The sequence below is a fragment of the Loxodonta africana genome, chromosome 14 (genome assembly GCF_030014295.1).
Source record: "Loxodonta africana isolate mLoxAfr1 chromosome 14, mLoxAfr1.hap2, whole genome shotgun sequence".
In the NCBI taxonomy this organism is placed as follows: domain Eukaryota; kingdom Metazoa; phylum Chordata; class Mammalia; order Proboscidea; family Elephantidae; genus Loxodonta; species Loxodonta africana.
In genome coordinates, this window is record NC_087355.1 from 59,609,214 (window position 1) to 59,627,060 (window position 17,847).

The window sequence follows — 17,847 nt, forward strand, 5'->3', positions numbered from 1 at the left end:
CATTAATCACCACACTGCATGCTCTCCCAAACTCCATTTTATACTAGTTATTATGTACCACAAGAGCACGTCCCTGGTTGGGCATTACATCAGATCTGGTAATCCAGATATTATAAAACACAGTCCATATTCTTTTTTGATCAGTTGTGTCGATAAGCTGTTCATGCACAGTGTGTTTAAAATTGATGTCTGAAGTAACTAAAAAGAAGTCTTATCAAATCCTGACTTGCATTTTTGTTTGAGTATCCATTCATCAACAAAGTTCTTAATATAGATGAAATGGACAAATAAATCTCAAATAAATTAGTCATACAAAAAATAGATTACAGATATAAACAGAAAATAGTATGAATACTTATCAAGTCTCTACAAGGGTAATAATACTCTAAGAACATTAAGCTCAAAAGAAACAGAAGAAAGTTAAACGTCGACCAACTCAAATATATAAACATTTAAAATGTCATTAAAATAGGAGGAAAAAAGCAAATGGTAACGAGAGAGTTAATGGGAAATGTCTACAATATGAACCACAATCAAATCACATGCTATGTAAGGAACTGAAAAGCAGGTTATGAATAAAACAGAAGCTCCTACCAAAAAACCCAAACCCATTGCCATCGAGTCAATCCTGACTCACAGCAACCCTCTAAGATAGAGCAGAACTGCCCCACAGGGTTTCCCAGGAGCAGATGGTGGATTCGAACTCTCAACCTTTTTGGCCAGCAGCCAACCGCTTAACCACTTGTGCCAGCAGGAAGGACTCCTACACAAGCAGATAAAATTTGTCAACATACATACATCAAAACGAGTCAAAGATGCTCAATATAAAACTCACATATCTCACATATCAATTCACACACATTAAACTGGAAACACAAAAAATATTAAGTATATACCTTCACTTCCCTGCTTTAAGGGCTCTATACTCTAGCCATGCCAAATTAGCTGTAATATTTCAAAAAGAACCATAATCTCTGGGTTATTACACAAGTTTCAACTTGTCTGATACAACCCTCTCTCCGTACCTAACACACACAATAATTAAAATTATAAACATGTATTTACTTGCCTGTTTTCCACATTTAGCTGTACAATCTTTAAAAATAGAGACTGTTTTGATTACCAACATATCTCCATATTTAAAGTACTCAATATATATTTGCTCAATTTTAGTTCAGCTGCAGTAAAAGTGGTGACCGATGAACTGCTCCAATAAATCAGGCACTTTAGTCCGAGGTCAAAAATTCAACATAATGAAGAAAATATGCAAGAATATATTTAATGCTGCTATTTATAATTTCCAAAATTATGGGAAATAGAAATCCATTAGGGGTAATCGTATTTGGTGAATATGGTGCAATGAATTACTTAATATGGCCCTTTGACTCACACACAATGATTGAGAGGACCTATTTTTTTTTTTATACAAATAGGGTATATGAAACTTGTGATGGTTGGGGTTATCTGTTGGTTTGGCTAGGCCATGATTCTCAGTATTGTGTGGCTGTCCTCCATTTTGTGATCTAATCATCCCCTATTTTATGTGTTGCAAATCCTAATCTCTGTGAGTTAATGAGGCAGGATTAATGTTGGGTACTATCCTGAGTTACAACCTTGCAGGACTTGAGTCCCACTCTTACTCAAGTCACGCCCTTCCCTGGGCCTGCATTCAAGGTACATATGTGTCTGCTCTGGTGGGGCTCTCTTATATGTGTCTGCTCTGGTGGGGCTCTCTCTCGGCATCTGGATGCTGTGTTCAACGCATTGTTTGACCTCTGGTTCTTGGAACTTGACCCAGTGGCATGCCATCTGACCTGTAGATTCTGGGATTCGCCAGCTTCTACTGCCCCATGGGCCAGACTACCAACTCACCTGATACACCTGCTTCTGCAGCTTTGTGAGTCAGCAGCCTGTCATCTAGCTTGCTGATTTGGGTTCATCGGCCCCTGCAGCCATGTGAGTCAGGATAAGCCTAAGCCTGACCCATGGATGCGGGACTTGCCAGCCTCCACAACCGTGTGAGCCATTTCCTTGACATGGTTCATGAGTTCTGTGAGACACTGCAGTGAATTACAGAACCTAAAGATGGAAGGGAGGCTACTGAGGAGGGGAGGAGGAATTGATGTTAAGAGATGATGGAGTGGTACAGCAATCTGGAAAAGCTGGACATTTGGGACATCTTTAATCTCTCTCTGCCTCATAGGAACTAGCTTTGTGCTGATTCTTTTAAATTATTCATTCGGTGGAATATATTAGTATTTCAAGAAGTATGGACACGTGTTCTTCTGTAATTTGTAAACAGGTAAATTAGTGCCACGCTATGTAAACAGTTAATGGCATGTGCAATAGCTGAACTCATGTTTTAGATGAGCCATTCTTAAGGGTGACATGCAAGGACTTAATTTGCCTTTTTTACTGTGTATAAATTTGTATAGGTAGTACAAAAACAAGAGAAGGTAAAATTGTTAAGTCATAGTTCAAACCATGGCAGCAGCCCCAAACCACGCTATACTAACAATAGTCATTGGATTCTTCCCTGCTACATACTAGCAGTAAAGGCAATGCCAGTTTCACTTTAAAAATATCCTTAAGAAAGCAGTATTATTTTGATTAAATCTTGACTCTTGAGTGTCTGTCTTTTTACTACTCTGTGCGACTAACTGGGAAGCACGCACAAAGCACCTGTGCAGCATCTTGAAGTACCGTGGTTGTCTCAACGTAAAGCGCTTTTTGAAATTGTTTGAGGTGTAAGCACTAAAACAGTCACTTCCTAAACTTGGAATATCATCTTAAAACAACAACTGACAAACTATGGTTATTCAAAATTCTGTATTTTGCAAACATTTTCTCAAAAGTTAATGAAGCGAGCCTGTCAATTCAAGAGAACTTAAGGGTATTTGTTGCCAATGATAAAATATGAGCTTCTGAATTCTGGAAAATGTGTATCCATCACTGTGAGGACGGCAGCTTCCTGATCCTTAAAGCTGTTTCTTGTGAGATGGGTGGCAATACTAACAAATGTGGTTTTAAATATTGAATAATAAAATGAATCAACATTTAGCAAATCTGCATAACTCAGAGAACTAACATTTAACATTTCCAAATGACCAACATCACGCATGGATAAAATACCCATTCAAAGTGTCTGAGATGTTCTGGTGGCACAATGGTTAAACACTCAGCTGCTAACCAAAAGGTCAGCAGTTCAAACCCACCAGTGTCTCCATGGGAGAAAAGACATGACAATCTGCCCCATAAAGATTTCAGCCTAGGAAGCCTTATGGAACAGTTCTACTCTGTCCTACAGGGCTGCTATGAGTTGCAACCATCTCAACAGCACACAACAACAAAGAGTCTGAAAGACCAATGGATTTTAAAGGAATAGTATGATAAATTTGCTGATATGGTCTCACATTCCACATTGCAACTCATGTTTAAGAAATTACCACTTGTTCAATTTTGGTATAATATCAAAACACCATATCTGAAAACAATATTTAAATATTTCTCCATTTTCCAATTATACATCTAAATGAGGCTGAAAATTTTTCATATACTTCAACCAAAATACCATATTACAACAGATTAAACACAGAACCAGATATGAGACTTTAACTGTATTCTATTAATCCAGACATTTAAGGAATTTGCAAAAATGTAAAACATTGTCACTTTAGTTGCCAGTTTTTTTTTTTTTTTTTTTTTTTGCTTTGGAAAATGCACTTGTTATTTATGTTAATACATATTAGGTTATTTTTAAATAAACTAGTGTCGCTACGAGTCGGAATCGACTCTATGAAACTGGTTTTTTTTTTTTTTGTTTTTTTTTAGTATTTTTTTAATTTCTTAGTTTTAATTCTAATATGGTAAAAAAATTTTTCTTTTTTTTTTTTTTTCTGTTTTACTGAGTTAAAAGGGTGTCCAGGGGCCATACTCTTGGGGGTTCTCCAGTCTCTGTCAGACCAGTTAAGTCTGGTCTTTTTCTGTGAGTTAGAATTTTGTTCTACATTTTTTCCCCCATTCTGTCCAGGACCCTCTATTGTGATCCCTGTCAGAACAGTTGGTGGTGGTAGCCAGGCACCATCTAGTTGTGCTGGACTCAGTCTGGTGGAGGTTGTGGTAGTTGTGGTCCATTAGTTCTTTGAACTAATCTTTCCCTTGTGTCTTTGGTCTTCTTCCTTCTTCTTTGCTCCAGACAGGGTGGGACCAGTGGAGTATCTTTGATGGTTGCTCACAAACATTTAAGACTCCAGATGCTACTTACAAAAGTGGGATGTAGAACATTTTCTTTATAAACTATGTTATGCCAATTAAGCTAGATGTCCTCTGAGACCATAGTCCTCAGCCCTCAGCCCAGTAATTCAGTCCGTCCAGGAATCTGGATGTATCTATGAAGCTTCCGTGACCTTGCCTTGGTCAAGTTGTGCTGGCTTCCCCAGTATTGTGTACTGTCTTACCCTTCACTAAAGTTATCATATGGTAAATTATACACACACACACACACATATGAAGGACCCCAAGGAGCTTAAAAGTATACAGTACTGAGACCAAAAAGTTAAGAAGCACTGGTTTAGATACTTTCTAACTATATTTTCTTCCAATATAATTTCTGATCCTGTCCTTATCATTTTTTTGCAAAAATTAGTATGTACAGTACATGCCTTTTCTACCTTTGATAATATTAACTCAAAATTATCTGTTTGTAACTCATCTGCTTCTCATCTCAATGAGCTTATTTATAAGTTGCAAATATTCTTTTTAGCTGTTTCAGTCACTGGAGCAGCATCTGATGAATATCATCTGATCTGAGAAATCTACTGCAATTTGATATTTTTAATTATCCTGTCACTTTGTGATTGCTGAAGTCTTTTTCTATTTCATTTGAACACTACAGGTCACTGTTGCACAACAAAAATATAATGCCAGCCTCATACAAAATATTAAATATTTAGTAGCCACATTAAAATCTAAAAAGAAACAGGAAAACTTAATATATTTTATTTAATCCAATCATATCTAAACAATTATCATTTCAACATAAAATCAATATAAACATTTATTAATAATTTATATACATTTTTTCATATTGTCTTTAAATCTAGATGTGTATTTTCCACTTACAGCACATCTCCATTCAGACCAGTCACAGTTTTAAGCAATCGATAACTACCAAACGTGCCTACTGGCTGTTCTGGACAGCACAGCTCTAGGTAGAGACAAAAATAATTACTCTACAATTGTATCTGCCTTCTGATCTGAGATTTACAACCCAGGGACCACATCTTACTATTTTTTCTTCAAGGCTGATATTTAATATTTCTCTCTTTTATTGTGCTGCTTCATATATTCATTTAACATTTTATTTTCCAAAGGCCAAAGTCTAACCCCAATTTCCATTTCTTTCAGAGAATTTTATATTTTAGAAAATCTGTCAATTACAATATAGAGTTTTGACCTTTGTGTTATACTACTTTTTCCCAAACTACAAGGACATATACTGACCTTTCCGTGTACAGGTAAATTTCAATTTGTCATGAAAGATAAAATCAAAAAGAAGAAGGAACTTGAAGTTAGTATTTTAGAAATACTTAAAAGGTAAGATTTAGAGAACAAGACAGGTAATAAAGAAGTTTGGTTTGGTTCCTAAAGTGAAAGTATCAATGAAACAGCCAAATTACAGTCCTCTCCATCTTCTCCCTCCAATGACAAGTTGGCTACTTTTGACTAAAAAAGCTATTTTGATCAAGCAGACCTTGACTTTCACATACTATTCTGAAACACCAAATCTGCCTTTAAAAAGCAGATGGGCTTATTTACTTATCTGTTGGAAGCTGTTCCATTTTCACCCACTCCATTTATACCAGAACAGCAATGTTGGTGCATTTTTATTTTACTGTATCTTGCCAATATTTACGAAAACAACTAATAATAAAAAAGAAAGTGCTATTAATTCTGAAAAAGAAACTTGGTCTCAAATTTAATCCAACTGAGACAAAGATAAGAATCATTAGTTTTAATCACATACTATTTAGACTTACACCAGATTGAACATTCAACTGTGGTTAAAAAAAAATATGTACAAAATGATGGAAATGTTTCATAAATACTGTCTCTAAAAACTATGGTGCAGTGAGGAGTTGCTTATATATTTCTTAACTCTGAGGCTAGAAACTGCTTATAAGATAGAAGTCTACCATTAATGTTTCTTAGGAACACATTTTTTTCAGAAGCAGAGAACTGACTGTACTGGCTTTGGACTTCCAAACTGCAGCTTATGATCCTGGTGGTTCAGGGAAAAGTATGGAAAAGAATACTAGAAATCTGCAGATCTAGTTTCTACTGCTGGCTCTTTCTCTGATCTCATCTAACCTTCATCTACCTGATCCTGGTCTAATCTACCTATAACATGAGGAAAATGAAACACAGACAGTTCTATAGATCCAGAGTTTCTTCAAAGTTGGCAGGATGTCCTTGTTCACTATATTGTATTTCTCCCTCGCTCCGATATCTCCATCTATGACACTATGCAGAAAAGATGCACTGGTATGATACTCCAGCTTCTATATATCCCTAGGGAATAAAGCGACCACTGGTTTGTAAGGGTTGGTATCTAACTGGGCGTATTCTGCTCAGTTCTATCACTTTTTCTTCCAAGGAGCTAGAGTCCTAAGCGAATGCTAAACTGGTTCAGCATTGCCTTTGACTGTGGCTAAATCTGTCAAATTCTAGGGTTTTGTGAACAGGTGCACTTGGCTCTCATACTGTAATTTATCAATTATAAGGGTTTTATTTTGGTCCCCTTCTGCTACTCCTTAGAGTACTTACTGGCTCCTGGTTATGTAAAAATTAAAACCTTCAGTATGTGCAAAAATATACATAAGAAATCCTTAATAATTACTATTTACTGAGCTGTTACTATCAGGCAAATGCAGTAACTCAATAATCTTCCCAACAAGTGCCTGCAGATGGATATTACCGTTGCTGTCTTACAGCTGAGGAGCCTGAGGCTTAGGGCAGTCAAGTGACTTGCTCAAACTCACAGAAATTAAAAGTGGTAAAGCTGGAATTCAAACTCACCTCAGACTCCTAGCTCTCAACTCCAAGCAGCCTTATTTTTCAAAAAAGATCAACAACAATTGAGGGGGAAAAAAAAACATCTGTATGAATGACAAAAAGGAGCCCTAGTGGCGTAAACCGTTAAGCACTAAGCTGCTAATGGAAAGGTTGGCAGTTTGAACCCTTCCAGTGGCTTCAAGGAAGAAAAGATCAAACAAAAAGACTTTTACTTTATGACTCATTAATTTGACTTCTATAACTCTTTATTTCATAAATACCCCTGAATAGAGAAAAGGATTCCTATAACAAAGGGATTTTTTACAAAACATTGTCATGAATGAAGCAATTTAAAAAAAACTTGTTAAAAATATATACTGTAATCTCTACAATAACCACTAAACACATACACAGACACATACACAGTAATAACTTCATAGTATTATCCAATTACTAAAACATAATCGAATAACGAGAAAATGTTTATGTTTTAATGTTGAATGAAAAAAGCTGATTTTAAAATCATACAAATTGCAAGATCACAATTATATACAAAAAGAAAACGGCATGAAAAGAAGCCAATTGAAAGGTATTAATATGCAGTAGTAACAATTCAATACCAGTATTGGTTTACTGGAGGGAGGGGTTAGAGAAATATGCTACTTTACTGAGTATCAAAAAACAGAACTCATTGCCATTGAGTTGATTTCAACTCATGGAGACCGCATGTGTTACAGAGTAGAACTGCTCCATAGGGTTTTCTTGGTTGTAATATTGACAGAGGCAGATTGCCAGGCTTTTCTGCCATGGTACCACTGGGTGGGTTTGAACCTCCAACATTTAGGTTATGAGACAAGCACAAATTGTTTGTGCTACCCAAGGGCCTTACAGAGTAAATAACTGTCAATCAAGCCACCACACTACAATCCAAGGTATCTTCACGAAACATGTATTTGGTCTTTCAGTTATCTCATCTGAGTAGCTTAAATTTATTTAAAAACTTTTTTTAGAAATACCATTAACAAGAACTTACCACATGAGTAGTTTTTAATGTATTGCCATCAAATCGGCATAAACTGGAACTCTCTTCAAAGAAAATATCACATTCTTCTAGCTCTTGAGCGTTACAGGGAGGCTTTTCTTTATCTGGATTTGGATTCTTAAACCAGAAAATAAATGAGTTAATAAATGATGATAAAGAAATGGGTTTTTATATTAGAAATGTTGAGATTACAACAATAATTAAAAACTAATTTCAGACCCACAGCCAGTGAAAACATCATCAAAAACAGCAGAAATGGCAAAAATGGACATTAAAATAGCTATTATCAATGCATTTTCATATGCTCAAAGATATAAACCATGAACATGATGATAAAATAGAAAATACATATATAAAATTAAGCTTCGAGATATGAAAACATAATATTTCAAATGAAAATCAAAAAAGATGGGACTTGACAGCTGATTAGACATTGCAGAAGACAGTGAGCTTGAAGACACAGCAATAGACTATCCAAAAAGAAGTGGAGACTGAAAACAAAAAACAACAACAATAAAAAAAAAACCTAGTTAACTGCACAGCAATGGAGACTGAAAACAAAAAACAACAACAATAAAAAAAAAAAACCTAGTTAACTGCACAGCAATGGAGACTGAAAACAAAAAACAACAACAATAAAAAAAAAAAACCTAGTTAACTGCACAGCAATATTAAATGGTCTAACAAGTTGGTAATTGAAAGAGAAAACAGAAAAAAAATTTCAAGAAGTAACGGCTGAAAATTTTTCACATTTGATGCAACTGTAACCCCACAGATCTAAGAAACCCAAAGAATCTCAAGCAAATCAGTTCTTAAATTATAATTGAAGTGATATATTATTTGAAGCCTAGCAAGTGATAAGTTGAAAACATTACTGTAAACTCAAGAACCACTAAACATAAATATAAACATACACACATTCACACAAACAAAAAACATAGAGATATAGCTAATACACCAAAAGTGGCAATAAAATAGAATCATAAAAGCAATTTCAATATGCTCCACTGCTTAAATACAAGGATATATATGCCTCACAGAGAAAAAAGATCACAATTAATAAATTATACACATACGTGTATATGCCAGAAATACAATCGTAAAACAATTGACCAAATGTCCACATATCTAGTTTGGCAAAATAGAGTCATGTTACTGGGAATTGAATGAAATGACCTCAGAGAGTCTGTGAAACTAAATGGTTGGGATTTCTGGGACATCTTTGTAATCAAAAATCTGTCCATGCCTCAGCTGGGATATGGAGCCACCTGGTGCTGCTGACCGTTACAGCTTAAGTATCAATGGGGACAATTTTTGTTGCTGTGGCTGGAAGAGAAAACAATTCTAACCATCTCCCAGTTAATTGGTGCCCATTTGTCAGATTCATCAAGGAGATATGTCCAGGTGAATAAAGAACACACCCTCCACATTCCCCTTTCCCAGAGACACAGTTCTCTGAAAGGCTTTCACCTCAGTCACGCCTATTCCTCCATGATCCTAGCCATCCTCCCCTCACATACATACACATACTCTACTCAGAAAAAAATTTTAACCTTTCCCCATTTGAGAATGGGGGCTGGGCAGAGAAGAGGAATCAAGAGACAAATTATCCAGGATTTGTGTTATCACAGGTTGTGCTATCATGAAGACTGAGTTTATTATCATTTTTATAGTTGATACAGTATAATCTTGTCAAATTTCTTTGAAGAAACATACTAGTTTTATTACAGAAATTATGCTTTAATTTGAATTTCACATGTATCCTTTAAAAGTATAATTTGCTTTAGCCCTAGCAGATAATCCCTTAAAGTTAAGGAAAAAATATTTATGGCTCTGATCTCTAATTAGACTTTTTCTATTCTTTAATAACACAATGGGTTTGAATTCATTTAAACTGTGTTGTCTAAGCCTCTGTGTGGTAATGTTACAGCAGCAATGGGAAGCTAATACAGCCCTTCTAGCTACCACCTATGCCCAGTCCCAAAAGTCAATGGTACATTTCAGTTTTCCATTACAGCACCCCCATCCCATCTCTTGGTACCATTTGTTTCAGTTATTCTTTGCTGTGTAAAGTCACCCCACAACTTAATAGCTTAAAACAATGACGATTTATTATTTCTTATAATTTTGAGGTTTGACCAGCCAGTTCCTCTGCTTCATGTGATATGAAATGGGGCACATGAACAGCTGGAAGGTTCAAATGGCTTCACTCAAAGGGCCGCAGTTCATGCAGGTCTCCAGCTCAGAGCTTAGCTGCGACTGTTGTCCAGGGACCCAATTTTCTTCCATATGGGTCTCTCCAAGTGGACTTGGGCTTCTCCATAGCATGATGGCATAGCATGAAGGAACAGTGAAGGTATCAAGCCACAATGTACAAGTGTTTATCAAGACTTCTCCATTTCTATCATGCTTGCTAATGTCTCATCAGACAAAGCTGGTCACATGGCCAAGCCCCGAGACATTGTGACAGAGAAAATACCGATCTTACACAAACACTCCAGGAAGCATGGCTCCTCAGGGGCCACCAAAGCAGCAGTCTACCGTAAGTACAAAGTATGATATTAAACAAACAAAAAAACAAACCTACTGCCACAGAGTCAATTCCGAGTCATAGCGACCCTACAGGACAGAGCAGAACTGTCCCATATGGTTTCCAAGGAGCAGCTGGTAGATTCGAACTGCCGACCTTTTTGGTTAGCAGTCAAGCTCTTAACCACTGTGCCACCAGGACTCTATTAGTATGATATTACTTATATAAAAAAAAAAAAACAGGCAAAACTAATCCACGGTGATGAAAGGTAATAGTGGTTACCTTTGGAGGTAGGGAGAAACCTAGAAGCAGAAATGACAGACTTCTGGGGTGCTAGTAATATTTTATTTCTTGATCTGTGTAGTAGAGTGTTTTTTTTTTTTTTTAAATATGCAAAGGTGTATAGTTATGATTTGTGCACTTTTCAGAAAAAAAAATTGCCTTTATGTGCAGATGACATGATTATGTTTTTTCAAAATGTAACAGACACACGGGTATTCTAGTATATATAACTTTTTCAAAAGTATCAATATTCATTTGAAACCATCACGTTTAAAAGGTAATTAGCAGCAATTATCTACAACCACAAAACAGACCCCATTAATACACTATTATTATATCCCCAGAGCCTACTGCAATTTGCTAAATGAATGCTTAAGGGCAAGGTAGCCTGCATGGTTTGCTGTGACAACAGGGCTATAAAATCAATGAATTCCAGTTATTGCTGAAATTTCCAATTGTCGCTGGCAAACATGAAACTTGGTTTCTCAATTTTGGTCACGTTTTATTTTGGCAGACATTTACTTTCAATATTCTAATCTTTTCTATCTTAGGATGCAATTAATTCTACTGTATACTAATTCTTCATACAGTCTTCCTCATTACTATAATTCAAGATAGCAATAAAACAAATACTATACATGTGCTGACTGACATATACATACATATATACATACACACATACCCACACATTTATGTATATAATCTCAGGGTGTAAGGAATGAATACTTTAAGCCATGTTCAAACATCAGGTCAGTAGTACCTATGACTTTTAAAACAAGCAAACTAAAGTTTGAAAAACATGGCATAATCCTCATACACCATACTTCAGGACCCTTGGAAAGTCGCACAACTACTTTGATTGCTTACCAGTTCTTCAGAGGTCAAATGCATTAAACGTTCAGCTATTGCAGCACACTGGGCTGAGTCCCTTATGAATTCCCCTTGTTTATCTCCAACTATTAGCTCTGGCCATGTCTGGCCTTCATTCTTCTTAATCAAAGAAATTTCCAAGCTAGAAGTTTAAATGAAAAAAGTGATGTTACATTAAGCAAATATGCAAATTATACAATCTAATATACAAAAAATATCTTCCACAGGAACTGCCCCTCTGTTGTCCCAGAGGATGTTTTACTAAACATCTTGTTTATTTTACCTTTGCATGTGATAGAAAACCTTTAATCCAAGGCTAAAGAACTTGTATTTAATAAGTAAACAAGGAAGCTACCACCAGAAATTTTTCAAAAGACCATTATAAATATAGTTTTTGAAAAATCTTTTAGTATGAATGTGAAGGATGACTTGAAGAGGGTAATGACTGGAAAAAGTGATACCAACCAGAAAAAGTATTGTGTAGCCCAGGTGTGTGCTGTGTTGCAGAATTTAAGTAATATGGAAATGCAAGCATCACAGATCTATGAGACATTTTAGGGGAGTGGGTCAGGTAAGAGGGGTCATACAAAGTTAACTGGAATGGACCTGTAGCTAAGGGTACCTGTTCCTGTAGGGGACAAACAATTAACTTTATTTTCACAGACGAGTAGCCATACTATTTGATTATTAATCTAAAGAGCAGGCAGGTTAAAGCAATACAAAGTTTTAAATTATACACTTTAAAAGAACTGAAAAAAGAAATTAAATGTGGTCTCTACTAATTTATTTAAAACCTAAGGCTGTGCATTTAAGCTGTTAAACACAAATTACAAATTGCACTAAAAACGGCCTGTCAAGGAACGGCCATCAAGAACTGATGCAGCAGGAAAGGGAGAGCGCTGAGCCAGGGCCGACTATGGACATAGGAGAATAAAAAGTTGGGCCCATGTTCCCCTTGAATCGGAAGCCAAACCCAACCAAGCTGTTTTCAGAAGCAGCCCTCGCTGTGACACAAAGAAAAGTGGGGTGGTGGTAGGGGTAAGTGCTCTACAGAGCGAAGCAAACTTGTCCGTGTGCCATTCTCTACACATGAACCATACTAGCCCATGCCCTGAAACACAACTGCAAGCAAACAATTGCAAGAATATAATAATAACTATTATAATTATCATAATCATAATTATCAAATAGAACATTCAAACTTATCAGCTATTCTTTTTCAAGGCTGTTATTTTCACCACCTCATGAATTAATTATACTATTTTAAAATTTCCTGAAAACTACTTATTTTAAGAGACTATACAGAATAAAATCTTAGGTAATATGAGGTCCTATCATTAGCATTGAAAATTGTCACCACAATTGATAACGCTCAAATTCAGTTATATTTATTAAGGAAAAATTTAATCTTGATGATAACAACAGTAACAATAGTAGGTGATAATGACAACAAAGGCAGCTTATATTTGCCTAATACTAACTATATGCCAGATGCTCTCTTAAGTACTTTACCTGTTCTAACTCATTTAATGTTCACCAAAACCAAATAAGGTATGTACTATTATGATGCCTTTGAATTATGGTGTTGGCAAAGAACAATGAATATACCATGGACTGTCAGAAGAAGGAACAAATCTGTCTTGGAAGAAGTATACCCAGAACGCTCCTTAAAAGCAAGGATGGCGAGACTTCGTCTCATATACTTTGGACATATTATCAGGAGGGACCAGTCCCTGGAGAAGGACACCATGGTTGGTAAAGTAGAGGGTCAGCAAAAAAGAGGAAGACCCTCAACACAGTGGCTGCAACATGGGCTTAAGAATAATGACTGTGAGAATGGCACAGGACCAGGCAGTGTTTTGTTCTATCATACACAGGGTCACGATGAGTCGGAACCAACTCAACGACACGTAACAACAACATTATCTCCATTATACAGGTAAGAAAAAAAGGCACTGAGAGGTTAAGAAACTTTTCAAGGTCACAAGCTAGTAAGGCAGTCTGGTTCCAAGTACTGCACTACTCTGTCCCTCTGTAAATGTATACGTAAACAGCTATTAAGGAATTTTTACCTAGTGACCAGACGGTAAAAATACTATCTTTAGTCAGTTGCTAACTAAAAAGGTTAGAAAGAGTTCATATGATTTCAGTTATACAATCCTTTTAGCATGACTGCATTTCCACATTTTAAAAATATTGTCCTACTATCTGCTTCAACAAACGGATGCAGTGCTGGACGTGCTCATTCGTCTATGCCAAGAAATATGGAAGACAGCTTCCTGGCCAACTGACTGGAAAAGATCCATATTTATGCCTATTCCCAAGAAAGGGGATCCAACCGAATGCGGAAATTATAGAACAATATCATTAATATCACACGCAAGCAAAATTTTGCTGAAGATCTTTCAAAAGCGGCTGCAGCAGTATATCAATAGGGAACTGCCAGAAATTCAGGCCAAATTCAGAAGAGGACGTGGTACCAGGGATATCATTCCTGATGTCAGACGGATCCTGGCTGAAAGCAGAGAAGACCAGAAGGATGTTTACCTGTGTTTTATTGACTATGCAAAGGTATTCCACTGTGTGCATGATAACAAATTATGGATAACGTTGTTAAGAATGGGAATTCCAGAACACCTGTGCTGATGAGGAACCTGTACATAGATCAAGGGGCAGTTATTCAGACAGAATGAGGGGATACTGCTTGGTTTAAAGTCAGAAAAGGTATGCGTCAGGGTTGTATCCTTTCACCATACCTATTCAACCTGTATGCTGAGCAAATAATCCGAGAAGCTGAACTATATGAAGAAGAATGGGACATCAGGATTGGAGGAAGACTCATTTACAACCTGCATTATATAGATGACTCAGTGTTGCTTGCTGAAAGTGAAAAGGACTTGAAGCACTTACTGATGAAGATCAGAGACCACAACCTTCAGTATGGATTACACCTCAACATAAAGAAAACAAAAAATCCTCACAACTGGACAAATAAGCAATACCATGATAAACAGAGAAAAGACTGAAGTTGTCAAGGGTTTAATTTTACTTGGATCCACACGGACTCAACACCCATGGAAGCCGCAGTCAAGAAATCCAAAGACACATTGCACTGGGCAAATCTGCCGCAAAGGACTTCTTTAAAGTGCTGAAAGGCAAAGATGTCACCTTGAAGACTAAGGTGCACCTGACCCAAGCCATGGTATTTTCAATTGCATCACATGCATGTGAAAGTTGGACAATGAATAAGGAAGACTGAAGAACTGACACCTTTGAATTATGATGTTGGCGAAGAATACTGAATATACCATGGACTGCCAAAAGAACGAACAAATCTGTTTTGGAAGAAGTACAACCAGAACGTTCCTTAGAAGCAAGGATGGCACGATTACATCTTACATACTTTGGACATGTTGTCAGAAGGTACCAGTCCCTGGAGAAGGACATCATGACTGGTAAAGTACAGGGTTAGCAGAAAAGAGAAAGACTCTCAACAAGGTGGACTGACACAGTGGCTGCAATGGTGGGCTCAAACGTGGCAATGATTGCGAGGATGTCGCAGGATTGTTCTGTTTTGCATGGGGCCCCTATGAGTCGGAACCGACTTGACAGCATCTAACAACAACAACACCCAAGCAAAAAGGAACACATAACGTCATACACAATAAACTTCAGATTCGTTAAGAAATCATTCTAAAGTTAGATAAAAAAAAAAAGGAAACATTAATTATTGGAAAAATAGAGACCTGAACAATCAAGTACAGAAAATCATGTGTTTTTAAACTAACAATACCACCTACACATCACTGTAATTATCTTCTGTAACATAAAGTACTAATCAAGCACCTCAGATTTCGTGGGAAAATAATTCTGGTCTAGGTTCATGTTTTAAATGCTGAAAGTATTTTCATGAGGTCCATCTATTTCCCTCAACTTTTTCTGGATTACTGCTTGATAACTTCCATTTAACAATATGTTCTAGATGCCCTCAAATCTCACACATTTCTAAAATATGATTAAATATGTGCAGATATATTTTTTAAAGATTCTTTCAAATAACTGAGTTTTTAACCTGATATATTTAAAAATGTAACTAAGTCATGACACATCTCCAATAATAAAATGAATTCAGGATACCAGCTTTTAAAGCTTAAAATTTTTTTTGAACTAGACATACATTTCTTAGACACCTACAATTTAGACTTTTATTAAAGACTCACATGGGTCATACTACTACTACTCAAGAACTATAGTCAGCATAAAAAATATCTGTTTTCCTTCATGCAACATTAACCTGGTGGTCAGAAGATCTTTATTCTATTATTATAAATCAACCAAACACCCATTTTCTGACCAAATTTGATCATTTTTAAATTGAGTGCCTAATACTATTAATAAACCCATCAATTAATCAATAATTACTTAGGCTTGATCTATTATGAAAGAAACTCATCTCATTAATACCAATGATTGGGAAGCAAAGTATCTGGGACAACAGATTTACAAAGGGGCATAGCAGTGAGAGTGGAAGATAATATTTTTTGTGAAGTAACTTTAAGAGAAAACTTTTGTTTACCTTTTTTTATACACTCCGTTTACTGAGTTATAACTTACAAATGATAAAATTCTCAGATTTTAAAGGCAGAACTCACTAAGAATCACAAATGCATACCTGTGTAACCCAATGAAGCTACTGAACATTTTCACTACTCCAGAAAGTTCCTTTGTGCCCTTTTACAGTCAATTCCCTGCACCCTAGAAGTAGGGAGATAGTGTAGGGAGATAGTCCCTACTATTCTGATTTGTATCACCATAGATGAGCTCTACCAGCTTTAGAATTTTATACATGTGGAATCATAAACCACATAATTTCTTTTTTTTTTTGGGATCTGGCCTTTTTCACCCCACGTGTTTCATTCATTTACATTGTTGTCTATATACCAGTAGTTCATTCTTTTTTATTGCAGAGTAGCATTCAGGTTTGATGTGCAGAAATTTTTTGTTTTGATAAACTTCATAATTTTTTCTTTTATGTTTACTGTTTTATGTGTGTGTGTCCTGAACACAGAATTCACAAAAAATACATAAATGGCCATATACAGAAGAAAAAGTATCTATCCTCCACAATTTTCAAAGACATTTCAATTATTCCACCTCTAGGAATTTTTTCTTCAAATATATTCCAACACATTTGAAATTATACTGATATAAAGTTACTGTACTAAAAGACTGAAAACATCTAAATGTATAATAGAGAACTGATTTTTTAAATAATAGTGCAGTTGATACAGCAAAATGCTATGAAGCTATAAAAAATTTTAATCTTCATGTATTCTTTATGGAAAAATCTCTAAAATTTATTGTTGGAAGTAAACAAAAGCAAGCTGTATAACTGTGGACAGTATGTCTTAAATGCAAAAAGGACTATATATACTATTTGATATGCATAAAATACCTCTGGAAGGAAAGTAATAATAATGGTTGTGGAGGGTGAGAGGATGCGTGACTGGAGGGAGGCTTCTCAGTGTATACTTTTATATATTTTAAAATCTTTCAATAATGAGAAGGTATTATCTAGTCAGCAAATTAAAGAAAAAAGATATTCTAACTAAAAAGCTTAAAAATTAAGATATATATTTTTTACCTATCAAATTTGCAATTATTATTACCATTATTGTTACTATTATATTCAGAGTGGGTAATACAAAGCACTATTATATACCAAAAGCAATCATTATAATGGTAACTTTAACCTTTACCACAATTATGCTCTTTGATCCAATAATCTGTTGCCTTTGAGTCGATTCTGAATCACAGTGACCCGTTAGGACAGAGCAGAACTTCCCCTATACAGTTTCTAAGGAACAGCTAGTGGATTTGAACCGCTGACCTTTTGGTTAGCAGCCATAGTGCTTAACCACTATACTACCATGTCTCCTTTGACCCAATAATTCCACATTTAAGCATCTATCTTAAAGAAATAATCAGCAATACAAAAAAACAAAACTACTGTAATTCACCTTTGATGTAATCACTGTGGAAAGGAGGAAAAAAAATAAACAAAAATTTA

At 35.8% G+C, this 17,847-nt stretch overlaps 1 protein-coding gene across 2 annotated transcripts in view; it reads right to left on the bottom strand.

The window, feature by feature from the left end:
• NUDCD1 (NudC domain containing 1) overlaps positions 1 to 17,847 on the bottom strand; it is an 87,751-nt gene that overhangs the window by 17,092 nt on the left and 52,812 nt on the right. For both annotated transcript variants that reach the window (XM_023545947.2, XM_003408438.4), the window contains exons 7-8: positions 11,775 to 11,919; positions 8,087 to 8,212 (exon numbers count right to left, since the gene is read on the bottom strand). In XM_023545947.2, coding sequence (XP_023401715.1) covers positions 8,087 to 8,212; positions 11,775 to 11,919 — 271 coding nt within the window. The remainder of the gene's footprint in view (positions 1 to 8,086; positions 8,213 to 11,774; positions 11,920 to 17,847) is intronic.